This window comes from Xylocopa sonorina, chromosome 7, assembly GCF_050948175.1.
Source record: "Xylocopa sonorina isolate GNS202 chromosome 7, iyXylSono1_principal, whole genome shotgun sequence".
NCBI classification, from domain to species: domain Eukaryota; kingdom Metazoa; phylum Arthropoda; class Insecta; order Hymenoptera; family Apidae; genus Xylocopa; species Xylocopa sonorina.
In genome coordinates this window covers 9,674,263-9,689,317 of record NC_135199.1, presented here as the reverse complement: position 1 = coordinate 9,689,317, position 15,055 = coordinate 9,674,263, and the positions used below count along the sequence as shown (strand labels likewise).

Here is a 15,055-nt window from a genome sequence, read left to right as displayed (position 1 = left end):
CGCGAGCAACGATGACGGTGTATCAGACAGACATCTACGCTCTGATTCGGCCCGCCCTCAGAGAAGCGGAGAACTCTATTGGGAATCAAAGGACCGTCAAGCAGTTCCGAAGATTGTTAATAATTTCACGAAAGACAAGGGTATCCTAGGGGATGGGCCCTACTGAGAGTACGAGATGGCTCTGGATGGAGAGATCCTCGAGTATGAGACAAATTGTTGTTGGTTCAATGTCTGCAAGCTGATCCTTGACGACGTCCTCGACTCTGGACCAGTTTGATTTGAGGTGCCAAGTGTCTATCGTTGCCTGAGGCAAATATATACCGTAGTCTCAGGTGATTCAAAGCTACTCTTATGAGCTTGAGGTGGTCTGCTATGAGCTTCATTTCTCTGTGGTCGCCCATTATAGATCTCGTGGCTCTAGAGTGGTACGTAAAGGGTCTTAGCGGTAGTTCAGAACTAGAGACAACTGAAACCTTATTAGAGCTGCACGGCCTCGGAAGACTTCGAAAAGAATGGTTTTTCAACGTTTCCAATACGTGTTATATTATTCTACACTATGTACTTCACTTCTCTGGGTCAAATTACAAATAATATTGACTAATAGAAAATGCATGCTATTTTAGTAAATGGTATTTGAGTTTGATCGATTATCACCAGCAACGGCAACGCAAGTGGGTCACTGTGCGCTGAAATCCATTGGAAGAACCCGGTTATGACATTTCTTGCCCTGAAGAGAGGTTGTCAGGTGAATAATGTTGGAATACATTGACGCATTGGGCCGCGAGGCTGGTTTCGACAACGTATCCAACGGCTCTCTGCCCGTCCTTTGTCGAACCGCCCATTGTAATCGACTTCGTTGCTCGGAGCGGAATACGTACAATTCAAATGTGTCTTGTCGCTTATCGTATCGCGGCACGTCGACATTTTCGCGTCCAGTAATTTTTTAAATCCCTTAATTCTTGCGGGGAATCAGACGCTGTTCCCCAGTGTCGATCGAATTTATCGGGACCTATTTAGTTCTTGCTCCGGCCAACAACTTCTCCTGGCAGTTTCTTGCTCGCAATTCCGTTTTGTTCACCCGTTTTCCTTGCTTCGACGTCGATAACTTGGAGCAACTTGGTAAGAGAGCAAAAAACGCGACGACGCGAGAAAAAGGATTTCGAAGGATTCGCTGTGTTGATCCATAAATCTATTTGCGGGAATATTGTGCGTCTTGGTGGCAGGCGAGTGGCTAAGCGAGGCCGGCTGATAACAGGTTCACGTGAAACGCGCTTTTATCCGGGTTCCGCCGTTTCTATTTTTTCCTCGGGGTAAACGATTTCGTGTCGAGCATCTGGGTCACGATAATTATGTTAAACGGGGTCTGTACTCACCGCGATGGAAGCTTCGATACACTCACCTTATAACCGGCGACGGAGACCACGTAGGTGGAGCCGATCGACAGCAACAGGAAGTAAAGGGCCGCGTTTACAGATTTCCGCCTCATCTGGAACAAATGTAACTGGCTTTAATAGAACTTCGTCCCGTTGAATTCACTCGCGGCAGCGAAATCGAACGATTTGAATTACAATCGGGCCGTGACATATTTTATCGCGCGGGGAATAAAAGCGTTTAAATGATCCGCCAGTGATTTACGGCTGACATAAGGATCGCGACGTTTATACCGCGGAATATCGAAACGGCCAATACGCGAGAGCGTTTCGTTTCGCGGCAGAGTTAATATTTTACGACTTAATAGTTCGACGTTTCCGTTCGGAAAACGAAGAAGACGTATTCGCTCTTACGTTTGGCAATTCGATGTCCTCCCATTTCTGCATCGCATCGCGACGAATCGTCGATCAAATCTGTACGGTCGTGCTTTTAAAAGAAAGTAAAGGAGAAACGGAGAAAACGCGATGAGAAAAGATTCGTTTAATTTATCAAGCAGACAGGTTGTGGCAAATAAATGTTTATCAAGTCACACGGTAGCTGGTTTTCAATTAACCGGCGGACAAGATCCTCTTTGATTAGAATCGTCTACGGTCCTTGGTACGGAGTGTTTCCTAGAATTTTAACGCTTCTTTGCCAACCTACGATCTACCAGTGCGATCTTTTTACTCTTTAATTTCCGGCCTGGGGATTAATTGTTTGCACGATATTTACTCGTGACTCTATTCCTCCCTTTAGCCGAAAATACACGTTCCACTTTCATTCCACCTACACTGCGGCGGATTTAATCGTATTCGATAAAAGTAGAGACTACGCGTGCATCTCTTAACACGTGAAATTCAATGGAATGGTGATTTACACGGTTCAGTTTACGTTATTCGATCAAATCGGGCCACGTATTCTCGTTTATCCAAGTCCGTTTGTTCCGTTCGATTTTCCAGCTGAGCAACCGTGTGAACGCTTTTAAAAAAAATTTTTCGTCACAAAGGACCCCGAAATGTTGGTTGAAACGTGCGTTCGTGTATCACCGTGGCCGCGGTGTGCACAGCAAACTTGCGACGCCATCATACTAGAGGAGAACTTATATTCGCAGCCCCTGCTCATTTCTAATCGCCTTATCGCAAAGGCATTTCTCGCATCTCTGTGTGACCCGCTTTGCCGTGCTCGCAAATATCAGGCATAGAAAATGAAGACCTCTGCAAGCGTCAGATGTATTAATTAAAAGTGCCGTCGTCTGTTCTTTTTTCTCTTTCCCTTTTTCTTTTTTCTCTTTGAACCAGCCCGCGCTTCATTCGACGCGAAAGCTCGTGCCCCGGGTGAGCGGTCGATTTTCGACGGGAATTTTTCTCCTTCAACTGCCCGATACGCCGTCGAAACGGCTCGGATATTTTCGACGAAACGCATCGCGGCAGATTGTCATTATTTTAACGCGTTACGGTTATGGAAGCATTGGACGGACGTACGCTTATATCGTATATATGTAGATTTTTATGGAGCCGTGTTTTAAGAAACGCTCGGTTTACGTGGACCCCGGCAGTGCGACCTGTTTTAATTTGCAAATGGACGTACCGGACGTTTGAGAATTATAAGTGGACCGCGTTTCGCAGAGAGGAACCGGTTCATGAAAAATGAAAATTTCAGTTACGATCATAATTGACTTTCTCGTGCTTCGAAAAGGTACCAATCCGTCTGATTAAGTCGTCGCCTTCTGTCTTAACTGTCAACTTGATGCGTCTGTTTTCTTCTCCTCGCAGAACATTAGATTTAATCATCGAATTGATCGCTTGAGCGAAAAAAATAGACGAATCGAGATATTTTGGTGCGTGCAAAAATTGATGTTAATCTCTCACACTTTGTCTCTTTTATTTGAACGTAATCCGGTGAGAAAAAAGGTGGAAATAATTTTAATACGTCCACCTGGTCATCCCTCAGCTGGACGATTTATCTCGATCACCTCCGCCACCTCCTACTCGTATTGTTCGATTCTTTTCTCTCTCCGGCGTGCAATTCGAAACCTGTCCCATTAATCGATTGAAACGTGTCCACTCTCTGCGCGGTGATTAAAATAAAATTTCACCCCCGACAGGATTGATCCCGGCCGACCCGAAAACCATTTATCCGGATATTTCTGGGGGGTAAAGTGTCTCAGGGAAGAGACGGATCGCGTTATTCCTCTGTTACGCGGTGGCGTTCCGGGGTGCCTTTCAAGGATGGATATCAAATTTTTCTCACGTGCGTGCCATATAGCTGTACGGTGAAAAACGGATTTCCCTTAACCGTATATATTCCCGGCGATACGCAATCCTTTATTTAACTTGTTTAATCCACGCGAAGCGAAAGATAAATCCGAGGACGTGTCAGCGACGGAGTCGTAAATCGGGGGCGTCTCGACGCTGCCCAGAAAGGGGAGATCGTTCCGTCGTTTAGGTCGCTCTCGACTTAGGTACCGCCCTTTCTGAATTCATTCCGGGCTTTTCAATTCGAAGACAAATAGCGTTGATAAAGGCGGAAGTATATTGTTATTGGCCGAAGCGAAGCGACCGTTCCGCGCCGGCAGTATATTCGAAAAACGTTTATACGGCAAACGATTGGCCCGCATTAAATCTTCCTGCCGATCCGGCGTGCAAGGGAGATTCTTATTATCTTCGTAAAGAGCACAAGGGAGGAGAGTGAGAGCAGAAGCCATTCTAACGAATAAGAACGGCCGATCGATTCGAACCCCGCTCGGGCTTCCAGCTGCACGCGTGGCTTTGCGTTTCCGTCGTGACGCGAGTATTTCGCGCGTACGACCGACGATGACGTTGACGACGATGACTGCAAAGTTAGGTCGTACGACAAACGAGGGTAGGATCGTCTTGATGTTCCGCCGGTCTTATCTTTAAAGCCACCGTGAATACCCGCTTCCGGATCCCTTAAAGTAAGTCCTTCTCGGTCCGTTTAGCATTCTGATTTCCGGCGAGTTTTATGAACCCCCAGTCGGCTGAACCTCCCGTTTTGCCGCGATGGAAATTGAAACGTGATTGAAAAAGTTCGAAGGTTGCCTACGCGACCATTTTCTCGCCCTCCTGCGGCGTTCCCGTACCACCCTTCCTAATTAAACATTTCCCGCGCCCTTTCGTAGATGCCCCCTCGCCGGAGTATCGGCAGAGTAAATAGCCGAGCAACATTTCATCGGCGCGCAGTAACGCGCGGGTACCTTGTTAGTTCCGTTTCTTTCGCGTGTTGCCCGTCTACTAAATTAGACGCGGGGGAAACTGGGTTAGGTTCAATTTGTTCGAGCGCCGGTAACCGTGGTACGGATGTATCGCTGCGATTATTCGTTCGGCCGTCGACGAACCGTCTACCGGCCCTCGAGGAGGAACGATTCAATCCGTCACCAAAGAGTAGATAGAGGCGCACCTACTCGAATACGTATTCCTCGAGGTTCCTCCGTCTCCGTAGATCGAAGGATCCTTTTTCATTCCGGGCGGGCTTAATCACGAAAGCCCGCGCGATGTCTCTCATTTACATCCCCTGGTATCTTTGTCCCGTTTAAAAAAGCTCCGCCGCCGGAAGACGAATCGCACGGCTCTGTAATTATTCGAAGAAAGAGAAACGGTGGACGAGGAGGCCAGAGAGAGAGAGACAGAGAAAGAGAGCCACCGGGATGGTTGATATTTTTTCAAGGGACGAACGTAGAAGAGGAAACGCGAGGGGCTGGGGAGGAGCCCGACGAGGCGGAGATGGAGGAGCCGGCTGGAATGGTTTATTGCGTGCGAAGATAATGGCACGATGCGGGTTCCGCTCGAGTTTCCGCCCCCGGAATCGCTATCAGAATTCGCGAACTATGCGATCCGCGATTCGATGCTGCATAGCTTATGATACGAACTTATTGGGGTATCTCGAATGTCAGATTGACGATACGAACGATTCGTTATTTTCCGCAAGAAATCGAAGAGACGTCTACAGAATTCGATAGATCGAGTAGAAGTTAGAGTTCCGGAAGTTACTAACGCGTGTGGTAACCCAGAAATAAGTTGTAATTAATCTAAACGAGAAGGATCCTCGAACTAAGGTGTGCATTCTGACCCTAGCAAAGGGTGAAAATCTACTTTGAATCTCGTTTAGGGGCAGGCTAATAAGATTGACTGATCTGAATCAATTCCATGGTGGTCCCTCGACGCGACTGAATTTTTTCTGGCGTAACAGGGCACGGATGAAAACATTCTCTTTCCATTAGCATTCCACTTGACAAAACAATCTAACTTTTTCTCCGGGACCAGACTTAACGAGCGGTTACGTGTTATTTGAATACACACGGTCCGCTATTTATTTCCCCCGTAGCCCGTGACCACGTACCGCGGGTCTAAATGAATTTCATTCTCGCGGTTTTAAATTGCTACTCGACTGGCTGGTCTTTCTATTAATCGCGCCCGAAAAAATACTCCACGGTCCCCGGTTGTTGGCCTGTTGTTGCGCGAACTCGCGTGCAGCTGCGACCGGCGCGATCGATGCTTTTACAGTTTACAGAATTAATCGGGCGGCATTTGTTTTTTTTTTTTTTATCAAGGATTCCACTCGTTATGTTTATTTATCAATTATTTCTGGCAATGTAACGAATCGTTTTCCAGCCTCCTCTACATTTTTGTTTCTCGCATGAACGCTATTTTTTTTTATTTTTATTTCGATTACATCTACCATTGCATTCGAAGTACTAAATATTTGCCAATCACTTTAAATCTATCAAGTGCTCGCCACACTAAAGCACTTGGCTTTATTATTCGATATTTCAGTACCGCTCTAAAGTTTCGAGCGCCCCTCGTTGTTTGAACGAAACTCCGAGCTTTTTCATGTATATGCATAGCGTTGTTTTATTAGACATAAAATAGAGTTAAGATTGGAATACAGGAATTATTGTGTAGGAAATCCATCAGAAATATTCCGCGAAAAAAGGTTCGTTTGCCTGTCAGATCAATCGAGACATCCCGCAAACGTAATCACAGTTTCGAAAATGGGTACTATTAGTCCACTGTATACCAAGAAGAAACAAAATCAAATCTTCTCCAGATTGCACCGAATCGATCCACCGTAGACGAACTCGACTGTATAAATAAATTATTTTCATCTGCAAGTAAATTCACCCGAGATATTGACTATTCTGATCCGCGAGTCTCCGTCTTCTTTCTGAACTTCTATTTCAACCATCTTCCTCCACAAATAATTAATTAAAATTCGGTGTTGGCTTTCTTTGGTTATCAACTGGTTTTCGTTCGTTAAATAAAGTATTATCTCCAAATATTTCGGAGACCAGAACACCTGAGAGCAGTTTTAAATAAGACACGTGTACTATTTCGAACCTTCGTGGCCATTTGCGATCGGTAGTCGCTACGTCAGTAACGTTACGCTCGACACGGTTATAATCATCATCCCCGACAGGGCACGCCGGCCATTAGGGCCGTCGTTAAAATTGTATTAATTTTTAAACGAAGCGTCGCTTTCGAACTTGCAATTACCATAATTGAAGCGCTCGTCGTCGGATGGAACGAGGCACGGATGGGTGCATCGATACTGTCTCGGGGCGCGAGTACCGTTGCCAGCGAGCGGAAATATTTCGTGGCACCAGCTGTTGCTCGAGTGTCGCTCGTTAAGCCGGAAACGGCACGGAATTTTGGCGCCGCTTAAGAAACACCGACGGAATTTCTCTGTTATCGCGTTACGCGGCCACGATTACCATTACTCACGGTGTGTACGAGCCCAGGAGGGTGCAGGCCGCCGGATGTTTGGACTGCATTAATTGCCAAAGATGGGTCAAGCACCGGTGGAACTTGCAATCGCTCTAATTGCGTCGATCGATGGGAAACGGGCGGACATGATGATGTACGTTCCTGACATTTCGTTCTTTCAACACAAAGCGCTTCGGGTTCTCCATGGGATCGAGTGCGATGAGGGTTTTCGATCTGCGGGCGATCAATCAGGCTGGGATGATTTTCTTTTTCATCGTTAATTAATCAGGTTGAATCATACCGATTCTACATAAATTTCGTCTTCTTCTTATTATTGTAATTATTACTCTGTTCTTATTCTATAGACTTGCGCCATTCATAATTATTGGATCGACTTCAAAGATTGATGGACGTTGTTTTAAAAATATCTGGCCTACGAACCTTTTTGATCTTAATTACTCCGGTTGGTTTATGTAGAGATTCTATACAAATTTCATATTATTATTATTCTGCTGTTATTATATAATTATTGGAACGACTTGAAAAGTCGATGCAAAGGTTGCTTTAATAAATTACATTCAAGGTGCAGGAAAATGAAAGGCGGGGATGAAAGAATCGGCTGGCTCAACAGAAAGGGAAGGGTTCCCTTTTAAGCGGACGTACGATTCCATTAAAACTCTCGTTACCGGTAAAAAACCATTCCAATGGAGTATAATTTATGACAACAATAGTACTGTATTTGCAAATAAATAATTATAAACAGTATCATCGTACACATCACGTTAAACTATTCTCATTATTTTTAAGCAGCACTCAGCTTATCCCCGCGCTTTAATTTAGTAAATCGTACTTTAGTTAATACCGCTTTAAAAGTACTACGCAACGTGAATTCGTATGAGCTCAACAGCGTAATTAATTCAAGTTTAACATCTTTATTACGTGTACAGAAAACAAGAGGACGCCCCAAGTAAAGCAGTGCATGGTATTATTGTAACGGCACGGTAAGAATGTACGTTTGATAGCAGAATTATTTTAGGTTTAATTCCGAAAAGGACTTCCCAGAGATGTCGCGGAAGAAAATTCTATTAACGCAAAGCGAATACCGCGGGGAAGGTGATTCGAGCTGAATTTCTTCGTTAATTGTATAGATCGCGAGAACCCCCCTTCCCAAGGAATTCTTGCTATGCCAGCATGATTCAGGCAATTTGTCAATTTCGACAATCCCTATATGTTCGAAATGCGCTCGGTCGTGTGGTCGGTTCGACCATATAATCAGCAGCAGTCGCATCATGCTTGCGCTGCCACGTTTCACGGTATGATTTGCACGTGCAATCTGCCGACGCGCGGCGATTAGCGCGCGAATACCACGATAAATCGTTAAAACGGAATGCCACCGGGATGGTTCGAAACCGGAAGCATGTCCCTTTGCCTGTGATCGACGCTGTCGAACCTCGACTAACTTCGGGACGACGGGATCGCGCTCTACATTTCAACCAGTTCATCGGTCGATCGTGTTCTTCTACAGACGGCCTCAAAGAATCGAAGTTAAATACGGCCCGCCCTCGACTGACGTACCTTAGCACGAATTCCCGTAATCAGGACGTTCCAATTCAGGCTGAATTCAATCGGAACGCGTTTTATTTCGCGATCGCCGCGTCAAGGCTGAATTAACCGTGTCAGCGATTTATATATTCGCCCCTCGACCCATCACAGGCCACCATTAGCGATCGCGAAAACGGCGGCGTGCTGAAAGAGCGATTTATGGTGGCTCGATTAAAAGCGTCAGATAGCGTCACTCACCGGCTCGAATCTCTCGCTTTTTCCATCACCCTCTCCCCGGGCATTACCGGATCTATTTAATCGATCGCGACTAGCCGAAGGGCCGGCACCTAGCCGGTTCAATTTTTTATCGGCATGCATCATTTTTATCAAGCAGGCTGAGTGAATTTCCTTGAATAAAATGGCAACTACAGCGAACGAGGGTTCGAGCGATGGGGCGCACTTGAGGGAGACAGCCGTACTCAACGAGTTCCCTCCGCTTCCTCGTAAAAATGTTTCTCGACGCGGATTTCGTAACAATTGTTAATTCTTTCTGCTTTATGCACGGTGTCGCAGTAATAGGAAGCGTCAACGTGAAAATATAATAAAACGTTGCACAATATTTCTTTACGACGCGTCTGGTTGTAATGCAAGCAGATTTAGTAGGGATGTATTGTGTATTGTGCCACGTTTTTACCGGAGTTGTCGCGCACGTACACGCGCTATCAATTAGAATATATAACAATCGCGTTCGATCTTTTTATCCTTGTTCACTGGTGTTTTCGCTGTCAATGGGTAGCCGTAATGTAGGCTTCCTGCTATGTTACGTTTTTGAAACTTTGCTACGCCAAAACTGGATTTATTCTTAGGGAGTTTCCGATACTTTCAAGAAAGAATTTTGTAAAGCGAAATGTCGATGTTATCCATTTTGAACAGTACCAACAGTTCGTCGGAGCAGATATTTCCCGCAACCACACACTTTCGAAGAATGATTCGCCTCCGTTGTACTCGCACGGAGGGCGACTGTTTCCGAACGCTGGTCCCCGGAAACCGTAGCCTTGGCTTTCCGTTTTCTCGCGATGTTACGTCGTACCCGAGTGTGTCGTGAGCACGCGGTTATTGAGTTTCGGGTTATCGCGTTTCCTCCGCGTTGCAACAGTACGATTTTCGACGTTTCCACCGCTGCGGAGCGTTCTGAACGCGGAGCGATGCGTGATTTACGACGCCACTTTTAGGGTAAGATTCCCCCGGACGTGGACGATAAATTGCGTCCGCGTTTTCGCGCATTCACCGGTCCCTAGAAATTGCTGGTGTTTCGCCGATTTTTGCCTCGTCCGTTCCCTATCCATCCCCGTCGTTAATACGATTTTTCCGGCCACCACCTTTTTCATCCCCGTTGTTCCTCCCATTTCCTGCCACGCCACGCCCTGATGCTCCCTATCCTCGCCAGGTACTTTTAATGGCGTTTCCACCTACGAGACGAAGGGACGAAACCTGCTCCTCGAGCGATCTCGATGTACCGCGAACGATTCCCGGATGTAATCGCAAGAAGATGTGGAAAACATTGTTAGACAGGCACGCGACGTTGTACGTATCTGTCAGACGTTATCGGAACCCATAAATTTATGTTCGTTTAACCGCTCGAGACGAAGAAAAAAGACGAAAGGGGAACGGGGGTGAGGGGTTGAAGAATGGGAGAAAGATTAAAAAGAAAGAAACGAGAGATTGAAAGATTGATGAGGTGAATTTCAAACTCCCCCCTGGTACTTTGACAAAATCCATTTATTCTTCGGTCGATCTATCTCGTGATTAAAGTTCCTCGAAGCTGTCTGTTAAACATTTATTCCTGAACGCGATTAGAAGAGGTTGCAGCGCGCGCGCAAGTTTGTTCGGTTTATTATTCAGGGGGTGAGGGAGGTGTGGCGGGGCGCGGCGCATCGGGGTCCGGGACTGGGAAAATGAAGTTAGCGGATAGTTGGAGCGAGATAAAATTTATTTCTCGAAAGAAGGCACCGCGATGTCGGGGAACAAGGGAAACGCGGGAAGGGCTTCCCGGGTGCGGGGGGTGGTCGGGTAGCGATGTCGCAGAATTGGAAAGCGCGACACGCTCCAACCTCAAACCCCGCGCATTCACACACAGAAAAATAGTTTGTAACAAGTAAAAATTCCAGAATCTCCTACGCTCTTGACGCTTTATCGACGATAAATCAAACTTGCCAGGGTGCCCGCGCGAACTCGTTGAAGGAAGCGCGAAACGGATAACGCGTATGATATATGGCACGGTGGGCACGATGTCCTCTTTGATCGTGGTGCACGATTCGCGGCTGATACTGCTCGAGCTGGCTGTGGAAAATGTGAGTAATTACCGTTGACACGCTGTAAATCGCTGCGACGTTGACGTAGCCACTTTATTTCGCCTTTCCCTTACTCTTTAAATCCTCTTTGTGTACGAGCTCGGAAGAACTAGAAATACCGTGTACGTACGCGTCGCGTGCATTTGAAGCGAAAAATCATTCTCCTACAGAGAGTTCTTGGAACGTATACGAATGCGGTTATACACGGTTTACTCGTTTGTCAAGTTACCTTCGCGAAACTCTTAAACCTAGCGTGTCCCGTAGAAGCCACGTAATGGTACGTCGACTATGCGTCACATAAGAACGTAACGATACATCATGTTGTATTAAAAAGCATTACCCCAATGTTTGTTCTTTTCCCTTTCGAATCGTTACTTCTGGAGCGTGAAAAAAATACGGGAAATGGGCGATATTTTTCGTGAAAAATCACGAATTCCCTCGTGAATCAAATATTTGAACCGTGGTACAAATAATACTTGCATTAAAAATAAAAAATCACGGCTAACGTAAAAAACGCTGAATAATCAAAATGCGTAATCCATATTTTCCATACGAAGCACATTGATGGTTTATTAAAACACGAACACGATTGCCGACAATATAGCTGTACATGCCAAGAGTCGACGTGTTCGATACTGTGCTTCTAAAGAAGACGGTCGTAATGTTTCGGATGCTGGACGACGAATGGACAACGCTGATGCCTAATCGACGCGACTATCACTCTTATCGGGGCTCTAATTACGAGGACGAGCCGTTTTACGGTGGCAGATCCGTGCTGTTCTCCGTTCCGGAAACGGTGCTCGAGCAGCAGATGTCTGGTGTGGATCTTCAGTTGTCCGTCTACAAGGTGGTGTCCAAGTATTTCGAGCTCGAGCAACGACGGAACTTCGGATTCACCCTCGTCAAGGTGGACGACCTATTTAACGGCATTATAAAGGACCTCAACGAACGGAAAGAGCTGGAGGGTTATTTTTCGAGCGCGCTAGAACGGGAACCTATATCAAGGTGAATACATTTAAATACGCGAACCTGGCGTTTATGCAAATGCGCCTGCGAAACGGATTACTCGACGGCAAATGTTATCCCAGTCTGGCTAATGTAATTTAAAAAATCGCTGTACCGAGTCCCATCGCGCTCGTTTCGAGCGTACGTTTGTATCAGAAACCGGCTGCGCGTCTGACCCGTATCGGCTAATACTACTGTCCCGGCTTAAGTACACCATAAAATGCTGAAATCGCAAACTTTGCGTATCTTCTCCTAAGAAATCGATGAGCATATCGAAACCAATTTCTAAATTTGTCAGTATCGAGGAATTTTTTAGAGGTTTTACGTTAATTTACATTATTAAGCTTGTAAAAATTCATAGTAATGAGTGGCCAAAGTATTCCTTCATTAATCATTTAGAAAAAATTGATAAAAAACGTGGGCTTAAAATATGACCTTAATACCGTACATTTAAGAAGATGTAATACTAAATTGACACATTTAAAATTTTTAAAGATGGACCTTTTCATCTCGTCGTGAAGCAGCTTCGCGCCTGTTTCCGCGACGCGTCAGTCCTAAACGTTCTGCTCACCGCGAGACATACAATATAAGTGGTATAAATGTTAAATGGCTTTTTAATGAAATTCCAACGTTGAAAAATTTTCCCTCGAGTATAATACACGAATTACCGAGACATGAATTAAGAGATAATGTTTCATCGTCCTCAAAGAATGTCGGGACGCTTGCTGACGCGGCTCAGGCGCTCGACAGGTGCTCGTAAATTCGCTTTTCCGCGCGGGCGAATTTAGAAACGAAAAAGAAATAAAACGAAAGGAAAAAGAGAGAGAAAAAAAAAGAAAATTACGTTCACCGTCCAGGTCGACGCGCGGCGCGTTTACCCTGCTTAACGAGGATCTTCAGGAAACCGAGGCCATAATCGAGCTGTACGTACGCATCAGTTACTTGGGCAAGTGTATAATAACCGAGATGCACAGGCCAATGGACATAAAAAAGGCGTTTTATGCTCGCGAGGAAACGGACGAGCATTATAGATACCAGTTCCGCGAGTTAACCACGGCGGATCTCGAATCTTTCTGTTGGGGTAGCCGAACGATCATCCCCTCGCTTCATCCCGACTATCTGATGTGTCGATGCAACGAACTCGAGCATCGCGTGGAGGAGGCGACGCAAACGAAGAAGAAGAAGAGACGCAAAAGCGCTCTCGATTTCTGGGCGAGATTGGCTCGCGCACAGGAGTTGCTGGCTCTGATGAAAGAGATGAGGAAGAACCGGCCGGATATGCTCGCGTTCGGAGGGAAGCCAAAGGAAGTTTGCCCACCGTCGCCACCGAGTGTCTGCCCCACGGTGTGTCCACCTGCCTGCGTTTACACTCTGCCTTCCGTTTGTCCCAATCCGTGTCAGCAGACGGCCGTTTACTGTCTACCGTCTCCGTGCACGTGAGCCGCGGAGTGGATTTGCATAGAAAAGGGGATTCGTGAAGTTGTGCCGGAAGATTCAGAGGCGTTACGCCGCGAGACGGGGCCGAAGTTTTACCATTGTTCCGGCCGGATCCACCCGAGGTAATCACGGGTACCATGTCCCATCGTGTTTTATGATCCATTCATCCCTAGCGATTGGGCGATTCCCCAAATTGCTAGACGAAATTTTATGCGAGCGGCGGATGCTCGGGGGTAGTTTGTACGAATGCAGGAGCCGAGTCGTCGGCGCTCGGGGGTGCGTTCCAGCAGCTTTTTCCTTCTCTCTCCCTCTCTGCATCTCTCCTTCTTCAATTGCTTATTCCGTCCACAGAAACGAGTAGACACGGGGAAAAAATAAAGCAGTTCCTTCGCGGACCGTGCTTTTCCTCGTTCCGTGTACCATCCGTGTGCACGGAACGCGGTCGTACATCGAGAATAATCCGGGTAGACGGGCGGCTGCGAGTCGCGAAGCGAACCAGCCGTCTTCGAGGGAATTTCATGCACCGGAACGTGCAGTTTTTCAACGTGTCCAGGGTAACTCGATATCCACTTCGCGCCCCCGGATATTCCGATATTCCATGCAATTGAAAGCCGTGGAGTTTTGCATTTTGATTATAGCCAGCCCCTCGAACCGGCTAGGAAGGAGGTCGCCGCGCGTAGGCGCGTGTACGTCTACGGGTCTCATGCTGGGATTTCGATTTGCAGGCAACCGGGGGCATTTTATCATCGCTGGCATTATGCAAGGATTCGGATCCGAAGTGGGCGAGAAATCTTCGATCACGAGCCACTCGGAACCCGGGGAACGGGCTCGCGAAAATGGAGTGAACGCTTCCTTTCATCGGGTTGTAATTTTTTTTCTGCCGGGTAACCGCCTCTCTGCGCGGGAAATTTTTCAAGAAGGAACCGAAACGACGAGGGAAGTTCCTCGTCGACGTTTATGATCGCTCGGAATATTATCGTCTTATCGAAATTTCTACGGCGTTGCTTTTGTCGAACGTTAAATTTGCACACGTGATTACTGTCTAAGAAATAAACCAGTCCAACCGCAATTTTATTTGACGAGTATTCAACAGGTGCCAAGTGATGAACTATGTTTTAATTACAGGGGAAGTTAAACGGTGCCTGGAGAACGATACCTGTTTGTTTCGTTAGATCTGCACGATAAACGGTTTTCACGAACATTAGTGACGGTGCGGAAAAACTTCTCGTGGATTTAATTATCCCCGCTTCGTTATCACCTTGTATTATGAGCTGTTCAAGTGTGAACCGCCAGATTTCCTGTGTACACATTTTGGGCGGGAGTGCAATTTAGAGAATGGAGTAAAGTAGAAAAGGCGAGGCAGCTGTATATTTGGCGAAAGTACCGAAAACGCGAGCAAAGTGAATTCGGGATATTCTTTTATACGCTTCATTTGTGGCGCTATCGTTGCTCGAGGAAGAATCGATGGTGTTTCGAAGGAAGAACATCTTGGATCAAGAACGTTGTACAGTCAGGAGTCCCCGACGTAATATGTTGCTCTTGAATTCTCTCCAGAAGTGGATTCTACCTGGGTTTCCGAACTCGCCCGAT

General features: G+C 46.4%; 2 protein-coding genes across 3 annotated transcripts in view; one reads left to right on the top strand and one right to left on the bottom strand.

The window, feature by feature from the left end:
* Nucleotides 1-15,055, bottom strand: part of Fstl5 (follistatin-like 5) — a 41,690-nt gene that overhangs the window by 9,123 nt on the left and 17,512 nt on the right. For both annotated transcript variants that reach the window (XM_076897631.1, XM_076897632.1), the window contains exon 2: nucleotides 1,400-1,486. In XM_076897631.1, the coding sequence (XP_076753746.1) occupies nucleotides 1,400-1,486 (87 nt within the window). The remainder of the gene's footprint in view (nucleotides 1-1,399; nucleotides 1,487-15,055) is intronic.
* Nucleotides 10,961-13,468, top strand: LOC143425705 (uncharacterized). Its single transcript, XM_076898707.1, has 3 exons — nucleotides 10,961-11,023; nucleotides 11,628-12,028; nucleotides 12,886-13,468. Exons 1-3 carry the CDS (start codon nucleotides 10,961-10,963, stop codon nucleotides 13,466-13,468), a joined length of 1,047 nt encoding a protein of 348 aa, XP_076754822.1.